The sequence below is a fragment of the Hyla sarda genome, chromosome 1 (assembly GCF_029499605.1).
Source record: "Hyla sarda isolate aHylSar1 chromosome 1, aHylSar1.hap1, whole genome shotgun sequence".
Lineage (NCBI taxonomy): Eukaryota > Metazoa > Chordata > Amphibia > Anura > Hylidae > Hyla > Hyla sarda.
Window position 1 is genome coordinate 108,343,535 of NC_079189.1, and position 16,881 is coordinate 108,360,415.

At 40.2% G+C, this 16,881-nt stretch overlaps 1 protein-coding gene across 19 annotated transcripts in view; it reads left to right on the forward strand.

Annotated features, from left to right (window-relative positions):
• Positions 1 to 16,881, forward strand: part of SORBS2 (sorbin and SH3 domain containing 2) — a 305,036-nt gene that overhangs the window by 205,265 nt on the left and 82,890 nt on the right. For all 19 annotated transcript variants that reach the window (XM_056559539.1, XM_056559575.1, XM_056559567.1 and 16 more), the window contains 4 exons: positions 1,986 to 2,052; positions 5,242 to 5,286; positions 7,492 to 7,684; positions 8,602 to 8,716. In XM_056559539.1, the coding sequence (XP_056415514.1) occupies positions 1,986 to 2,052; positions 5,242 to 5,286; positions 7,492 to 7,684; positions 8,602 to 8,716 (420 nt within the window). The remainder of the gene's footprint in view (positions 1 to 1,985; positions 2,053 to 5,241; positions 5,287 to 7,491; positions 7,685 to 8,601; positions 8,717 to 16,881) is intronic.

Consider the following 16,881-nt stretch of genomic DNA (forward strand, 5'->3'; position numbering starts at 1 on the left):
TTTGTAGCTGCATAAACAGTGGTGATCTGAAAATTGTATTAGCTGTCTGACAAGTCTATCTTTAAAGGGGTACTCCGGTGGAAGCAATATTTTTTTAAACCAACTGATGCTACAAAGTTATACAGATTTGTAAATTACTTCTATTTAAAAATCGTAATCCTTCCAGTACTTATCAGCTGCTGTATACTCCACAGGAAGTTGTTTTTCTTTCTGGAGTTCTTTTCAGTCTGACCACTGTGCTCTCTGCTGACACCTCTGTCCGTATCAGGGACTGTCCAGAGCAGTAGTGATTTGCTATGGGGATTTGCTCGTACTCTGGACAGTTCCTGACATGGACAGAGGTGTCAGCAGAGAACACTGTGGTCAGACTGAAAAGAACTCCCAAAAAAATTACAACTTCCTCTGGAGCATACAGCAGCTGATAAGTATTTTTAAATAAAAGTAATTTAGAAATCTGTATAATTTTCTGGCACCAGTTGATTTAAAAAAATGTTTTCCACTGAAGTACCCCTTTAAAGGGGTTGTCCTACAGTTGCATACAACAAAAACATTCTCTGTTATGTCCATGTCAGGAACTGTCCAGAGTGGGAACAAAGCCCCATAGCAAACCTATCCTGCTCTGGACAGTTCCTAACATGGACAGAGGTGTCAGCAGAGAGCACTGTGGTCAGACTGAAAAGAAATTCAAAAAGAAAAGAACTTCCTGTGGAGCATACAGCAGCTGATAAGTACTGGAAGGATTAAGATTTTTAATAGAAGTAATTTACAAATCTGTTTAACTTTCTGGCACCAGTTAAACAGAATATACATAAAAGAATCAGCACTCTCTCCAACGTGATGCAAGACTATTCTTCACAAAGCACTGGACAGTCTAAAACACAAAAATGGAAAACATTTGTCAAGGGACCTTGTTCACATCCTCAGCTGTTCAATGTGCCACACCATGGGGGCAGTATAGCCGGGCACTGGGGATATATACAATGTTCATCAAGTGATGTCATTTATACTGTGGTCTGTTACAACCAAACACAAATTCCAGTTAACCAGGGGTAGATCATGCATCAGAGTAATAAAAACACTCTAAATAATGCTGTATGTATATATATATATATATATATATATATATATATATATATATATATAGACAAGTATTGACAGCTCCACAATAAAGTATGTGGCAGCAAGGCATGCTGGGCTATTTAGTTCTTTTATAGAAGGTGCATACATTGGACTAAGGTTTATTCCTTAGTGTTCTACGGCTGTTGTAAAACTACAACTCCCAGCTTGCCCGGACAGCCAAAGGCTGTCCGGGCATGCTGGAAGTTGTCGTTTTGCAACAGCAGAAGGCACACTGGTTATAGGTAAGACCAGATTAAAATATTTTCCTTACTGGACAATATATTGTGCTCACGAAAATTGTGCAGAACCACTTTAATAGGAAATAAAGAAAAGTATATTGGAAAGAGCCGGGTTATTTATCCCTAACATGTCTATGTAACCTGTATAGTGTGAATATCACTGCATTTGTTGTTGCATGTTGCCATCTCCATGTAAACCCTTTAGTTGCTGGATGCTTTTCTCCACCTGTCAGAATACTTCTACCATTGTCAGTGCTCCTAGGCAAAGGATTTTTTTTTGATAAGTTAAAACAACAAGCTGCATTGTACAGATAGCACAGGGAAAAGTATGGCTGGTATTGTGGTACAACAGGTTGGGTTAGTTCTTCTGGTATTGTCCTTTGGAAAGGTTTCACTCTGCCAATAGCAAGATCATCCAGATAAAGGATTCATCTCACAGGAGGCAGAGAGAAAAGGGATCGTAGACATGGACTCTCAAAGAGATAATTCACAGTCAGTATCTAGCGATCTGGTAGCCCTTCTCAACAAATTGGTAAATCTGTGCGTTTTTATTCTTTTTGGATGATCTCTCAATAATTTCTTGGCTGTAAATAATGCTGTTTTGTTTGGTGTTCTTTTTCTTACCAGACTGTTGACAGACCAAAAGACTGGTACAAGACAATGTTCAAGCAGATTCATATGGTCCACAAGCCAGGTATGTTAGTGCTCTTTGTGTTGTGTAGTGGTCTGGAGGATACAGGCTGTAGATACAAAGAGACACAACTTTTGGGGTTTTGTTTTTTATACCTTTAGGGTAGGGTCACACATGCTTTTGCTGCTGCGTATTTTCCTACCCATTGAAGTCAAACTTCGGACTCCACTCCATGCCGAATGACTGGGAATCACAGCTGCCATGCCCCCTCCATTCATCTCTATGGGAGGAGGCGTGATGGATAGACATGAATGGAGGGGGCGTGGCGTGATGTCCCGATCATGGAAGCCCCAGGCTTCCGTGACTGTAACGCTGCAGCGCCACCGTGGACACCCTATGATCAGACATGTTATCCTCAATCCTTTGGATAGGGGATAACATGTCTAGGGGCAGAGTACCTGGTTAAAATCTGCAGCATTTCATCCATAGTAATAAATCTGCACCAAATTGTTATGATGTTGGATTCTGTGGATTTGCTGCTGTGGAATTGTCTATAGCATTTCCAGTGCAGATTGCAATGCTGAGGATTTAGTGCAGATTTTTATTTAACCATCAAAGTCAATAACTGAAAATCCACAATAAATCCACAGCAACATAAATTGACGTGCTGCTTGTTTTAAAATCCTCACGGCAAGTCAGTTCCTGTGCCGATTCCTGCTGTGGTTATATTTTGTGGTTGAGATTATCACTTTGCTGTGATTGTAATATGCTGCAGGTTTTCCTAATGTAAATCTACCCCCCATTTTCACCAGAAACCTTTTTGGATTCCTTCTCTTGTCTTTACACAAACATATTCTTTTCTTATTTGACACTACTTATTTAAAATGGTACTTTATTTATAAATATGTGTATTTTCTTACATCCCTCCTAAAATTGTTTGTCCGACAGCCATCTCACCAAATTTTCCCATACACATGAATGCTTGGCTGAGCTGGGCATGGTTGTATTTTCAGTGGAGAGCGGGAGATAAACCACCACCAGACGCCTTTCAGTCACCTGTTACTTGTCTCCTATAGAAGAAAAGGATTAGTGCAATTAGATTTTCCCATCTTTATTTCCGCAGGGGAAGTAAAGATGGGAAAATCTAATTGCAATAATCCTTTTCTTCTATAGGAGACAAGTAACAGGTGACTGAAAGGCGTCTGGTGGTGGTTTATCTCCCTCTATCCACTGAAAATACAACCATGCTCAGTCAAGCATTCATGTGTATGGGAAGATGGCAGGCATCTGCCACCTGGGGATAGACAGTAGGCCCTCATGCATTTTTTGAATCTGTATTATGGCCACAAGTCCCAGTCCACCCATGGGTCTAATAACCCCATACTAAAGCATCATAGATATCTAAGGCTGGAGCAGGACTTGCAGACATAATACAGACTCATAAATGCATATTATATTCATTAGAAACCAGCCTTAAAGGGATACTCTGGAGGAAACAAATGCTTTCAAATCAACTGGAGCCAGAAAATTATACAGATTTGTAAATTACTTCTATTTAAAAATCTTAAGCTTTACAGTAATTTCCCGCTGCTGTATACTACAGAGGAAGTTGTGTAGTTATTTACAGTCTGATCACAGTGCTCTCTGCTGACACCTCTGTCTGTGTCAGGAACTCTCCAGAGCCGGAGAGTTTACTATGAGAATTTGATCATGCTCTGGACAGTTCTGGTTATAACTAGTGAACCAGTTCACCTAATTTGAGCTTCACAGATTGAACCAGTTCACCCATCTTCAGGATGCATTATTATTTTTTTTTAATCAAAGATTTTTCTCTGCTGAACATTTTACCCATTGTATTCCATTGCCTGGGAAATTGACAGATCAGAGAATGCAAAACATCACAGGGGAAAGCCAGAATGATTTTGTCATTACTGATTTACTATGACTTCCTAAAAGGATCTGACCACAGTTTTTATTATTAACCATAATAACATTTCTATGTATTTGACTATTACTTCAGAACTTATTGGCTCTATACAAATAAATATTATTCTTATGTTAGGGCCATCATCTATAGCTTGTAAAGGACACAGACCCAGGCATTAAAAAAAAAAAAAAAAACACTCTCAACAAAAGTGTGGCCTTGTGGCTGAAAACACCTGGATTGAAGTTTCATAAAAAAAATAAAATAAAAAAAAAGTTTTTTAATTGTCCTATACAAGACCACATTCCTGAGACAGTTTTGGTACTAAGTATCTTTAATAGTCCATAAAATGGCCAGGAGCCATGCATAGCTCAACTGATCCTAAAATATGCAACAAGCAAGAGAAGCAAAACAGGCGACACTCACCAAGCAGGTAATCTTTATTCACTATTCAGTGACAGGATACAGATTGCAGATGGGGGAGTTCAGATGGAGGACGGGGAATCAGAAAAAATTGTTTCGTGCAAATTTGTTCCGGTTCCCCGTCCTCCATCTGAACTCCCCCACCTGCAATCTGTATCCTGTCACTGAATAGTGAATAAAGATTACCTGCTTGGTGAGTGTCGCCTGTTTCGCTTCTTTTGCATGTTGGATGTCTGGCTTCATTGTCAAGTGTGTCCTGCAGTGTTTCTCTATCTGTTACCCTGCGCTTAGTGTCGTACGTGTTGGCCTTTTCCTCCTGTTGCTTCTATTTGATCATAAAATATGTATAGGCTACCAAAGCCCGTGCCTGGAGAAGATATATAGAAACATATGTGATGTCGCAAATGCTTTCCATTCTCAGGCAGCCAGTAGAATAATGAATTATTTGAAAATGTCCATTGGGCTGGAAATTGTAACCTTTGCCTTTAGAACCGTTATATAAATTTGTCGGTCCTTATTGAAATTCTGGGCTTGGATAAAGGCTGTTAAAAGTAAAAGCCACAAATTACTATACTTTGTGAAATATTAAACAAGCCCTTATGGACGTTTATTCTTTGAGAACTCTGCACAGATTCTCATTGGGACTTGAGTTTAAAGTATTACCCCTGCCAATTTCATTGCATTTCAATTTCACACAGCCTTGAAATGCAGTAATATGACAAGGACAAATCTCGACCAAGGAGAATGTATGGGAATGCAATCATTTTAAGGTGAGATGAGCTGTGAAATGAGCTGAACCATGAGACACAAAGGGGACGGTGGAAGTAATTCTTAGTTTGTTCTCAGGCTGTAGTAAATGTGACTTTGCCATATCACAAGACTCACAGATTCTGTTTGTTTTACAGACAATGACAGTGATTATTCTAGCACAGCCTATGCATATAATACAGGTGAGTTGCTCGATCCATATGCACAAATATACATAGGTTATTTGTCTGGAAGAATGTTTTTTTGTGTAAGAAGTCTATTACCAGGGATGTATATACTGTATTTCTTTACTCACCTTACTATATAGTTACATAGTTTATAAGGTTTAAAAAAGACCAGAGTTCATCAAGTTTAACCTATAACCCTAATGAGTCCCTACTGAGTTGATCCAGAGGAAGGCAAAAAACCCTCATACTAGAGGTAAAAATTCCTTCCCGACTCTAAATATGGCATCAGAATAAATCCCTGGATCAACATTCTGTCCCTATAAATCTAGTATCCATAACCAGTGATGTTATTATTCTCCAAAAATGCATCCAGACCACTTTTGAATTATTTTACAGAGTTCCCCATGACCACCTCCTCTGGCAGAGAATTCCATAGTCTCACTGCTCTTACAGTAAAGAACCCCCATCTGTGGTGGTGTAGAAACCTTCTTTCCTCTAGACGTAGAGGATGCCCCCTTGTTATAGATATAGTACTGGGTATAAATAGATCATGGAATATTGTACTGCCAAACTAAAGATCTCACTTTACAATGATTTTGGTTTCTATCTATCTTAAAGGAAGAGCCCGAAACCTTTTAGGAAAAAGTATTTTTTTAATTTTTTATCATTTAACCTGAATAGATGCATTAAGCCCAACATAACATTTTAGGTGTTACCAGAGTTATATGGGGTTGTTTGCTTCAGAGAGTTGCTTTCCATACACCGTATTAGGGCCTAATTTCTTAATAGACAGGAGTGGAGCACCCACTGTTTTCAGTTTATGTCCTTCAGCCAGCTCTATATTATGCTCAGAACTGCAGTCTTGGCAGATAACACAAATGATACATAAGTCTTAGCTGATGGCTGTTTTCAAAGTTATAAAATGATGTTTCCTTGTAATCTCAAGTGTTATAGAGCCCCAGCTGAGCTACAGCATGCATGCCTCCTCATCCCCCACCACTCCCTGCCCTGCATGCTTTGTGTACTGGATTTGGCTTCAAGAACTGAGGAGGAGATTTATCAAAACCTGTCCAGAGGAAAAATTGCTGAGTTGCCCATTGCAACCAATCAGAGTGCTTCTTTAATTTTGCAGAGGCCTTGTCAAAAAATGAAAGAAGCGTTATGATTGGTTGCTATGGGCAACTCAGCAACGTTTCCTCTGGACAGGACACATGATTTTATAACTCTGTATAACTCTACAGCCATCAGCTGTTTTATCTCCCTATCAGCTATCTGCCCATGTCTGCAGTTCGGAGCATTATATAAAGCTGACAGATTTCCTTTAACTAATGGAAAATAAACATTTTAAGTGTCTAAAATGTATTTATACATGGTCACCTTTTGAAGTGCATCTAGTTCTAAACAATATGACATGTACAACATAAGCACAAATACCATTGTAGCTATTAATGTCAGTAAAATAACAATTGTAATGGTAGAAACAACATATCACAGGGTGTGATCACCGAGCGGTAGATTTCAGTGAGCAAATATTAGAAGCCACAAGTAGCTTCTTCCTTGTTTATTGGAGTGTAACGTGGTTTGGTGGAAGATGTCTCTTGTTATGTTAAAGCAGTTTGCATTGGATGAAGTGCTGGCTTTCGAAATTGTGAAAAAAATAAAAATAAAATTGTAGACACTAATATGCTAATATATTAGCATATAGATAGATTCATAAATTATAAATGGTTGGAAAGATAGATAACTTAATTAGTTGAGAGATATAATCATCATGTTTGCAGTATAGTTTTCTGGGTAATTGTATGTGTGTATATTATCTATGAGGGACATTTATCATTGTGTTGTTGTTTTTTTGTGTTGCTTTAGTTTCACTTATGTGCTACATATTTATCATACTATCACAGGGGGTTGATAAATTCAGAGCATATAAGCAAAACAAAAAAGTTGCAGCTGAGACTTTTGTGAGACTTTTTTGCAACTTTGTAAATTTGCTCACTAAATTTGCTCATTTTTTGGTCAGACCTGGAGCAGACTTTTTGTAAGGGGTTTGCGTGAAAACTGAAATTTGCTTAGGTAAGGCTGTTTGTAACTTTTTGCTTACTTCAGAGTAAGAAAAAAAAAACTCTAAATACCTTGATAAATGTCCCCCTATATGTTTATCTCTTGACAGTCCTGTAAGAATTGGCCTGCATTGTATATGCTCTTTCTTTGTGATCACAGATAACTACAGCTCGGCTTTACCTGCCTATTCACATCCTGCTGCAAAGACACAAACATACCGTCCTCTATCTAAAAGTATCTCTGACAATGGCACAGATGTATTTAGAGCTTCATCCCCATTACCACCTCCTCCTGTACCCGTTCTTCCTCCATCTGTGCCTCATCGCATGCGGCAGCTGACCTCTCCTGAGAAGTAAGTTACCAAATTAAAGCTTCTCCCCTTCTTTGTTCTTTATGTTCTCTTGTTGTTACCTACTGTAGTATTATCAGCATGGAAAGTACATTCTCTACATGGTTCCCAAAATGAACAATATCCTTTATATGTTACATTTTTATTAATACATAGTATGAGCATAATAAGGTTGAAAGGTTGAAAAACTTAAATACATAAAAAAAATTTCCCCAAACATTTCCAACATTTTTTTAAATGCAGGAGGAATCCAGACAGCTTTTTTCAGTGAGTTAGCAGGAATCCTGAAAAGAAGTTCCATAGTCTGTCTCATTGCTCTTACGATAAAGGAACCTTTTTCTATATCTTTCTTATCCTCAAAATTAGAGTATTTTGTATTTATTTAAGAATCACCAAATTTTCTCCTTTAATAATAATATAATAATATTTTTATTTATTTATATAGTGCCCACAGATTGTCCAAAGTTTACAATTTTGGGGGCACAAATAAAGACAATTATTATACAATATAATATTACACACTACAGATAAAGGCAAGTATTAGACAATACAATATTGTACACTAAATATCCAGACAAGAGGAGTGAGGGCCCTGCTCACAGTCTATGAGGAATGATGTTGAGAAAAGAGACTAAAAGTGCTTTATTGATACAATGATCCAGCCATGTTTTATAAATAAAGTAGGTAACATAAAGGTAAGTGAACCAGTCACCAACTAAATAAGGTAAAATTTAGTGCTCAGGTCTTCTAAACACTGATAGTCGATACCTCTTTAATAAATTGCTGTATAGGAGAAATGTAAATCTCAAAATCTTATACAGATAAAAAATAGAAGATGTAAGAAAAAAGAAAGTTGACAAAATGAATTCTCTGTTTTTGGGCATATGCCGTTTGCACTAATATATATTTCCTCCTACAAGGAATGAGTGGGAGCCACCTGACAGAAAAGTTGATACTCGCAAATTCCGTTCTGAACCTCGAAGTATCTTTGAATACGAGCCAGGAAAATCCTCCATCCTTGAACACGAAAGGCCGGTAAGTGCATTGTGTGAACTGTCAATCTGATATAAAGGACAGCCTTATATTTTACATTGTTGAAAGTACTAGTGCTCAAGAAAGAAAATATAATAAATGGTTAAAACATTCAGCACCGAAACCTAAACTCTATAGTGATTTCCTACCTGAGATACAACTCCCAGCTTGTTCTGACAGCCACACTTTGAAGATTATTGCTCTGGGTAATCTTCATTTTGAATGGCATTTCTATCACTTATGCATTTTCACATCACAGTGGTTATGTATGTGTGATAAGAAATACATTTACTACATATACCCACGAAACCTCTTTAAAGGGGTATTCCAGGCCAAAACTTTTTTTTTATATATCAACTGGCTCCGGAAAGTTAAACAGATTTGTAAATTACTTCTATTAAAAAATCTTAATCCTTCCAAAAGTTATTAGCTTCTGAAGTTGAGTTGTTGTTTTCTGTCTAACTGCTTTCTGATGACTCACGTCCCGGGAGCTGTGCAGTTCCTATGGGGATATTCTCCCATCATGCACAGCTCCCGGGACGTGACATCATCATTGAGCAGTTAGACAGAAAACTTCAGAAGCTAATAACTATTGGAAGGATTAAGATTTTTTAATAGAAGTAATTTACAAATCTGTTTAACTTTCTGGAGCCAGTTGATATATATATAAAAAAAAGGTTTTGCCTGGAATACCCCTTTAAGTCCTTTAAGCACAGCGTCAAGCAGTTTGTTTTGTCATGTCCTATATTAAACTGTCATGGTGTAAATAATAAAAATAGACATACTTTTCAGCAGTGTTCAATGGTCTGGATGATAGTTGCTGCTTTTTTGGCGAAGAAAATAGTTGCTGCCTTTTGGCATCCTGGCAGAATAACTTATGATCCCTCGGGTGACTTATTTATTCTTGAGCCGATAGCTAGAAAAGCTGTCACTACTAGAATGTCCTTTTCCTGGGTGTCTAGAATTACACAAAACAGGGGGCGCTCCCTTGGGTAGTATATCAATTGGTGTGTAAACCCCCCACCGCACCAAAGTGATATACTGACCTTAAAGAGTTGAAAAAGTGGCAGGTTCAACTCAAATATAGGTACCAGATGCGATGATAGAGCTGCTGCACTCTGACCCTATCCTACTCCCAGACGGAGCGGAGAAACAGTAGAGAGATGGAAGAAACCAAGAAAAAATGGGTCTAGGAAGCGCTGCTCAGTGTAAAGGCAATTGCGACCACAGGCAAGCACAGGACAACATGCAGTTTTATTTTGTACAATTTGGACAACATGTTTCGGCACTGTACTGTGCCTTCCTCAGGTCCACCAGATATACTGTAAATAAGTAAGAAATAAAAACGTTTCTAATGTTTTATAATACAGTCAAATAATAGGTCTTTCATCAAAGCATAAGTCTCTCATCAATTATGTAATATGTTTGTCATTTTATTAGGTAATAGGCTTTATGTCCGTCTCTATTATGGGTTGCTTTGATGAGAGACCTATTTTTTGACTGTATGATAAAATATTAGAAAAGTTTTTGTTTCTTATGTACAGTATATCTGATGGACCTGAGGAAGGCACAGTACAGTGCTGAAACGTGTCGTCCAAAGCGTACAAAAAAAACTAAATGTTGTCCTGTGCTCGCCTGTGGTCATAATTGCCTTTACACTGAGCAGTGCCTCCTAGACTGACTTTTTACTTGGTTTCTTCCATCCCTCCAGAATTACACAGACTCACTATTAAAATATGTTTTCATCGTAATTTTACAGAAATAACATAAATAAATAAATAATAATCTAGGTAGGAAGTTGAAAAATGTATCATATAGTCTGCATCACTAATCTTGTACTGATCCTGGGCTACAGTCAACGCTACATAGGATGTTAGGATGTGTCCATTGACAAAGCTTGGACACTATTTCAAATACTAAGTAGCAGAATTATAAGTGCAGCTCTGAATAGACACAAGCTAAGTAATACAATGCATTTACAAAGTTTGGGTTCCTTTGAGTTCCAGAATCTACTAGCACATTGTTAGAAAATACATTATTTTATGAGGTGGCAAACATGGCGGAAATTGCCCCAGAATTATCAAAATGGATGACGTCTTGCAACTTTCCAAACATGTGATATGCACTGCTTATTTCAGCTGTGAGGCACACCAGTTTTTTTGCATGCTATTAGTTAATATGGCGCATTTTACAACTCTACTTGTCCAACCCATTTTTATTGACTCTTAAATTAAAGAGTCTGTAAAACTGTAGGAAGGTGTAAAAACATATAGTATCCCTGCTGCATGCCCTGCTAATATTTACTTTTTACTACTTACCGTATATACTCGAGTATAAGCCGAGTTTTTCAGCACGATTTTTCGTGCTGAAAACACCCCCCTCGGCTTATACTCGAGTGAACTCCCCCACCCGCAGTGGTCTTCAACCTGCGGACTTCCAGAGGTTTCAAAACTACATCTCCCAGCAAGCCCGGGCAGCCATCGGCTGTCCGGGCTTGCTGGGAGTTGTAGTTTTGAAACCTCTGGAGGTCCGCAGGTTGAAGACCACTGCGGCCTTCAACATCATCCAGCCCCCTCTCACCCCCTTTAGTTCTGAGTACTCACCTCCGCTCGGCGCTGGTCCGGTCCTGCAGGACTGTCCGGAGAGGAGGTGGTCCGGTGGGATAGTGGTTCCGGGCTGCTATCTTCACCGGGGAGGCCTCTTCTAAGCGCTTCGGGCCCGGCCTCAGAATAGTCACGTTGCCGTGACAACGACGCAGAGGTGCGTTCATTGCCAACGTACTTCTGCGTCGTTGTCAAGGCAACGCCTCTATTCCGGGCCGGAAGCGCGGAGAAGAGGCGCCCCCGGTGAAGATAGCAGCCTGGACCACCTCCTCACCGGACCACCTCCTCTCCGGACAGCCCTGCAGGACCGGACCAGCGCCGAGCGGAGGTGAGTACTCAGAACTAAAGGGGGTGAGAGGGGGCTGGATGATGTTGAAGGCCGCAGTGGTTTTCAACCTGCGGACCTCCGGAGGTTTCAAAACTACAACTCCCAGCAAGCCCGGACAGCCGATGGCTGCCCGGGCTTGCTGGGAGTTGTAGTTTTGAAACCTCTGGAGGTCCGCAGGTTGAAGACCACTGAGGGCGAATGATGAGAAGAGGATGATGAAGGGGGGGTGTGGGGATGATGAAGGGGGGTGGGGATGATGAAGGGGGGGGGTGGGATGATTACAAGGGGATGATGAAGGGGGGATGTGTGGGATGATAAGGGGATGATGAAGGGGGGATGTGCGGGATGATAAGGGGATGATGAAGGGGGGATGTGTGGGATGATGACAAGGGGATGATGAAGGGGGGATGTGTGGGATGATAAGGGGATGATGAAGGGGGGATGTGTGGGATGATGACAAGGGGATGATGATGAGGATGTTAATGACGGGTCTGGATGATGACAGGGGGGGGATGAGGTATTTCCCACCCTAGGCTTATACTCGAGTCAATAACTTTTCCTGGGATTTTGGGTTGAAATTAGGGGTCTCGGCTTATACTCGGGTCGGCTTATACTCGAGTATATACGGTATGTCTTTTCATCCTGCTCATAATAAACTAGTCACTTTTTTTTTTTTTTTACAATTTTATATTTACTTTGTATTATTCAGAGAATTGTTCTACTCATGACAACCCCTGTCCATGCTCTATTATGGCCTATTGACACCAGAAGCTATCCCTGCTAAGGGAAATCCTGCTCCCACACATACTTTGTGAGTTACAAGGGAACAGTCCTCTATATCTCTTCTCTGCACTTATCATTGGGATCAGTGCAGGGAAGAAATGGGAAGATGAAGCATCAGTGTCCAGTCTCCTATTAGAGCCAGGGTAATGCTAAACTTGACCCCAGGTATGCTGTATTAACTTTTCCTTTGCCCTCCACTGGAGATTTTAAAATTAACCATTTGACTTCACTAGACCACCAGGGACCCATACATTAACCTCTTTAATGCCCTAGACCACTAGGGATATTGGAACCAACCTCCTCAATGCCATAGACCACCAGGTATACTGACATTAAAAATGTTATCCAGGATTAGTGAAAAATAGCTGCTTGATTCCAAAAACAGTGCCATACTTGTCCTTAGGTTGTGTGTGGTATTACAACTCGGCACCAATACTGAGCAACAAAACCACACACACAAAACCACACACAAACTGAAGACAAAAGTGCCACTGTTTCTGGAAGAAATCGATTATGTGTTTCTAATCCTGGATAACCCCTTCAAGCTTTTCCTGCTCTAGTCTACCAGGGATAATACTGACATTGGGGGGTATGTATGAAGGATTTTACAGATTTTTTTTTTTTGCTGTGATTTGTTTTATTTGTTACTTTTTGCGACAATCAGTTGCGCCAAATGGTATAGAACATTATCACTGATATGACGGTGTTAGTCGTGATTTCAGTTACTATCATGCATTGTTTTGGAATTACTTTTCGATTTGGTGCAAATGTTGGCGCAAATACCTTTATTAAGGCGCAAATCCACACCAAAAATAAAATGACAGAGAAAATAACTCTAACAATAGAATGTAGAACATTTAAACAGTGCCCAACCAGAAAGTGGAAAAAGGACCCTGAACAATTAAAGAAGCAACCTGATTGGTTGCAAGGGGAAAATGCAACACTTTTCCAAGGCAGAGGTCTGGATGAATATCCCCCCTAAGGCACAAATGAAAAACAGCAAAAAAGGCCCTGGCGGTGCAAGCTTTACCTCTGTTAACAAGTCCCAAGGTCAGATTTAACTGCCTCAGATTCAGAAAGTTCTGCCTGGAATTCTGGGGCAGGAGTCTGCGCCTTTTGTAGGGCTGCATTTGTGCCAAAATTTCAAACTTGCATGCGACAATTGATAATTTTGGCGTAACTACGCTCCATTTGACGCAAAAAAAAAAAACATACATAAAATCACATATTGCAACACCATTATTGATACATACCCCCCATTAACATTTCACTGCCCTAGTCGACCAGGAATGCTGGTATCAACCACCTTTACTGCCACAGACCACCAAAGATCCTTACATTAAAGGGGTATTCCCATCTCGGTAGAAAGGCTCCCCAGCCCCCTGGCCTGCTTGCTTATAGGAGTTACACAAATTGCATAAAACAGCTGGTTCGGCTGTTTTCGGCTTCCCGACAACCTCTGGCAGCCATGAGCAGGGTGAAAAGCCTTATACCAAGATAGGAATACCCCTTTAACCCTTCACTGACCTAGACCACAAGGAATTATAATACTAACCCTTTTTGTTCCCTAAACCACTATTACAGCATTCTACTGCTTCATTCACACCAAGGAAATTTTGAATCCCAGACTATTGATAAACATGTTCATTCTTTCATTAGAATCCACTTGGAAATGCATTGCTGTCTATTGAGACTATGCATTTCCGAGCGGTCTGCTCTGCTGTTGCCCGCTACAGAATCTCCACTCAGAATATCTCTGTGTAGAGAGTTCTTATTGTAAAGGCCCAAAGAGTGGCTCCCCCCGGTGGACCTAGAATGGTTTACAGTTTAAAGTTCTAAGCAAGCACTTTGTTTCACATAAGGATGTATGTGATAAAGTAAGCTTCTTATAGCAGTTGAATATTAGATTTATTAGGAAAAACAACTTATCATACTTGAAGGGAGGGTCTCTTTTAAGAAACTTCTCACCTTTTGAGATGGGGCATTCTTGCTTTTAACTGTCCTCAATGTCCAGTGTAACGGACCCAGCTTTAGTGGATGCAGTGTAATGTCTATGGTAAAAATGGCCATACACATTAGATAAAAGTAGGTTGATGGTTGAACAGTTGAAAAATCGTCTTATGAACGATCACTTCACAGATGCAGCCATACACCTTTTAATTTTGGCCATTAAAGTACTGGCCATACTGTGCGAAGGACGAACTGTGTTTCTGAGAACATTCTGAGAATAAATGATTGATAATGATCAGATTTCATTCGACGAATGAATGTTTTGGTTTGCATCATCCACTTTCATCAACTTTAATCTAAGGTGTATGGGCAGTTTAGGGCTACTTGCCCTGGTAAAACTAATCCACTTTGCCATTAATTGTGGCTGGGGATCTGGTTCAGTACTGGCACACCACATAAAGCAGTGGTTCTCAAGCTTTATCGTGACTGTACCCCTAAAGTATGTCCGCAGGTACCCCTCGCGTGTAACCGCAGACAAAATAAGTCATAAAAGTACTTAATTTCATAATGGCGTGTGCTTACCTTACTAATGCAATACTTAATGCCCTTGTGCCATTATTCCCCCCTCTATCTTAATCCCCTTGTGCCATTATTTCCCCCTCTATCTTAATCCCCTTGTGCCAGTATTTCCCCCTCCATCTTAATCCCATTGTGCCATTATTCCCCCTCCATCTTAATCCGTTTGTGCCATTATCCCCCCTCCCTCTAATCCCCTTGTGCCATTATCCCCCCATCTTAATCCCCTTGTGCCATTATTCCCCCTTCCTCTGATCCCCTTGTGCCATTATTCCCCCCTCCCTCTAATCCCCTTGTGCCATTATTCCCCCTCCCTTTAATCCCCTTGTGCCATTACCACCCCCCCCCCCCCCGATCTGAATCCCCTTGTCCCATTATTCCTCCCTCCCTCTAATGCCCTCCTATACTGCGGGGTTACACTAGTTTAACATGCTTACCAGGCTTGTGTCTATCCCGTTTGGAGGGAGTTGGAGGGCCGCACTGGTGGGTGAGGTCCTTCTGTGCTGTGCCGGCACCTCTGCGCGACGTCAGGGACGTCACACCTCAGGCCCGGCAGCCACTGCAGCTCATGTAATGTGGCCAGTCCCGCTCTGCGCTGACAAATACTGGTCAATGCATGGCTGGTATTTGTTAGCAAATTGCCGTAGCCCCCGCATAACCCTTGGTGTACCCCTAGGGGTACGCGTACCCCTGGTTGAGAACCCTTGACGTAATGTAATGCTTGACTGTTGCCCTATGTTGTTGGAAATGTGTAATAGTGACTTCAGGGCTGATTCATAAATGAAGCGGTGTCAGTGGTGAAGAAGCCAGTGCACTGCACATAAAAAATGCTCTACAATGGGGAGGTGATATCTTCATATCTGTATCTTCCATTAATCGTAGGTAGTGCAAAGTGTTAACCCCCACAATTGAGACCTAGAGTTGGCTATATATATATATATATATATATATATATACATTTATATATATTATAATATTTATTGTCATTCTCCAAAATATGCTGTTACATTTTCAAAGAAAAAGATTTCAGGTGTTTTGTCTCTTAACAATTATTGCAGGGCATTGAGCATTTGTTCTTCTTCGGTATACTCACCATTATAATATATAGGCATAAAGGGTATATGTAGTTCTACAGTAAATGTATTTCAGTAGTTTTAGTCTAATATTCCGGACGCTAGAGGAAATGCTTCCTATAAGCCATCAGAGACTTTATTTTCCAGGCTGATTCCAGTTGATGTGGGAAAATCCAAAATTAAAGGAACTGTACAATCACCAGCTAGCCAGGCGGGTTTGTCTTGTTTTCATAAGGCACGAATAACCCGGGCATAGTGCCAGGCAATGTTAGCTGCAGCCATTGCATAAACACTACATCTCAAACAGTGTATGAAACTTAAATGTAAAACATCTGACGGGATATAAATCATGTGACACATGCCAAAGATTTCCCATGCCAGAGTTTCAGTCCATCCTATGTGTGAGCGGAGACGTCTCTCATAACATCTATACCTGAGCCCAGCATACTGCAAGCGTACTTGTCCACTGGATATATGCAGGGTCTGAGCACTGTATTATTTCCAAACATATGCAGAATGATCTATTCACCCTACACAGTCACTGCAGTGAAAACATTATTTACTCAAAGCATATAATTGTTGTTTTTTTAAAAGCTAGTATGGTATATACACTCAATACAGCATGTCACAGACATTCTACACCTCATGGCATATGTGTAAATTAGGTGGTGAGCCCAGGACATGCCAGTGTGGTCTCTGCCACTATGAACACATGCAGTCAGTGTCATGACTTTTCTAGGGTCAGATAATATCTATAGAGCAAAAATGTCTTGTGATAGTGCTGTTTGATCTAAGCATAATGGGGGTATGTATGAAGCATTTTACCCTGTTTTTTTGACTGTGATTTGTCTCAAA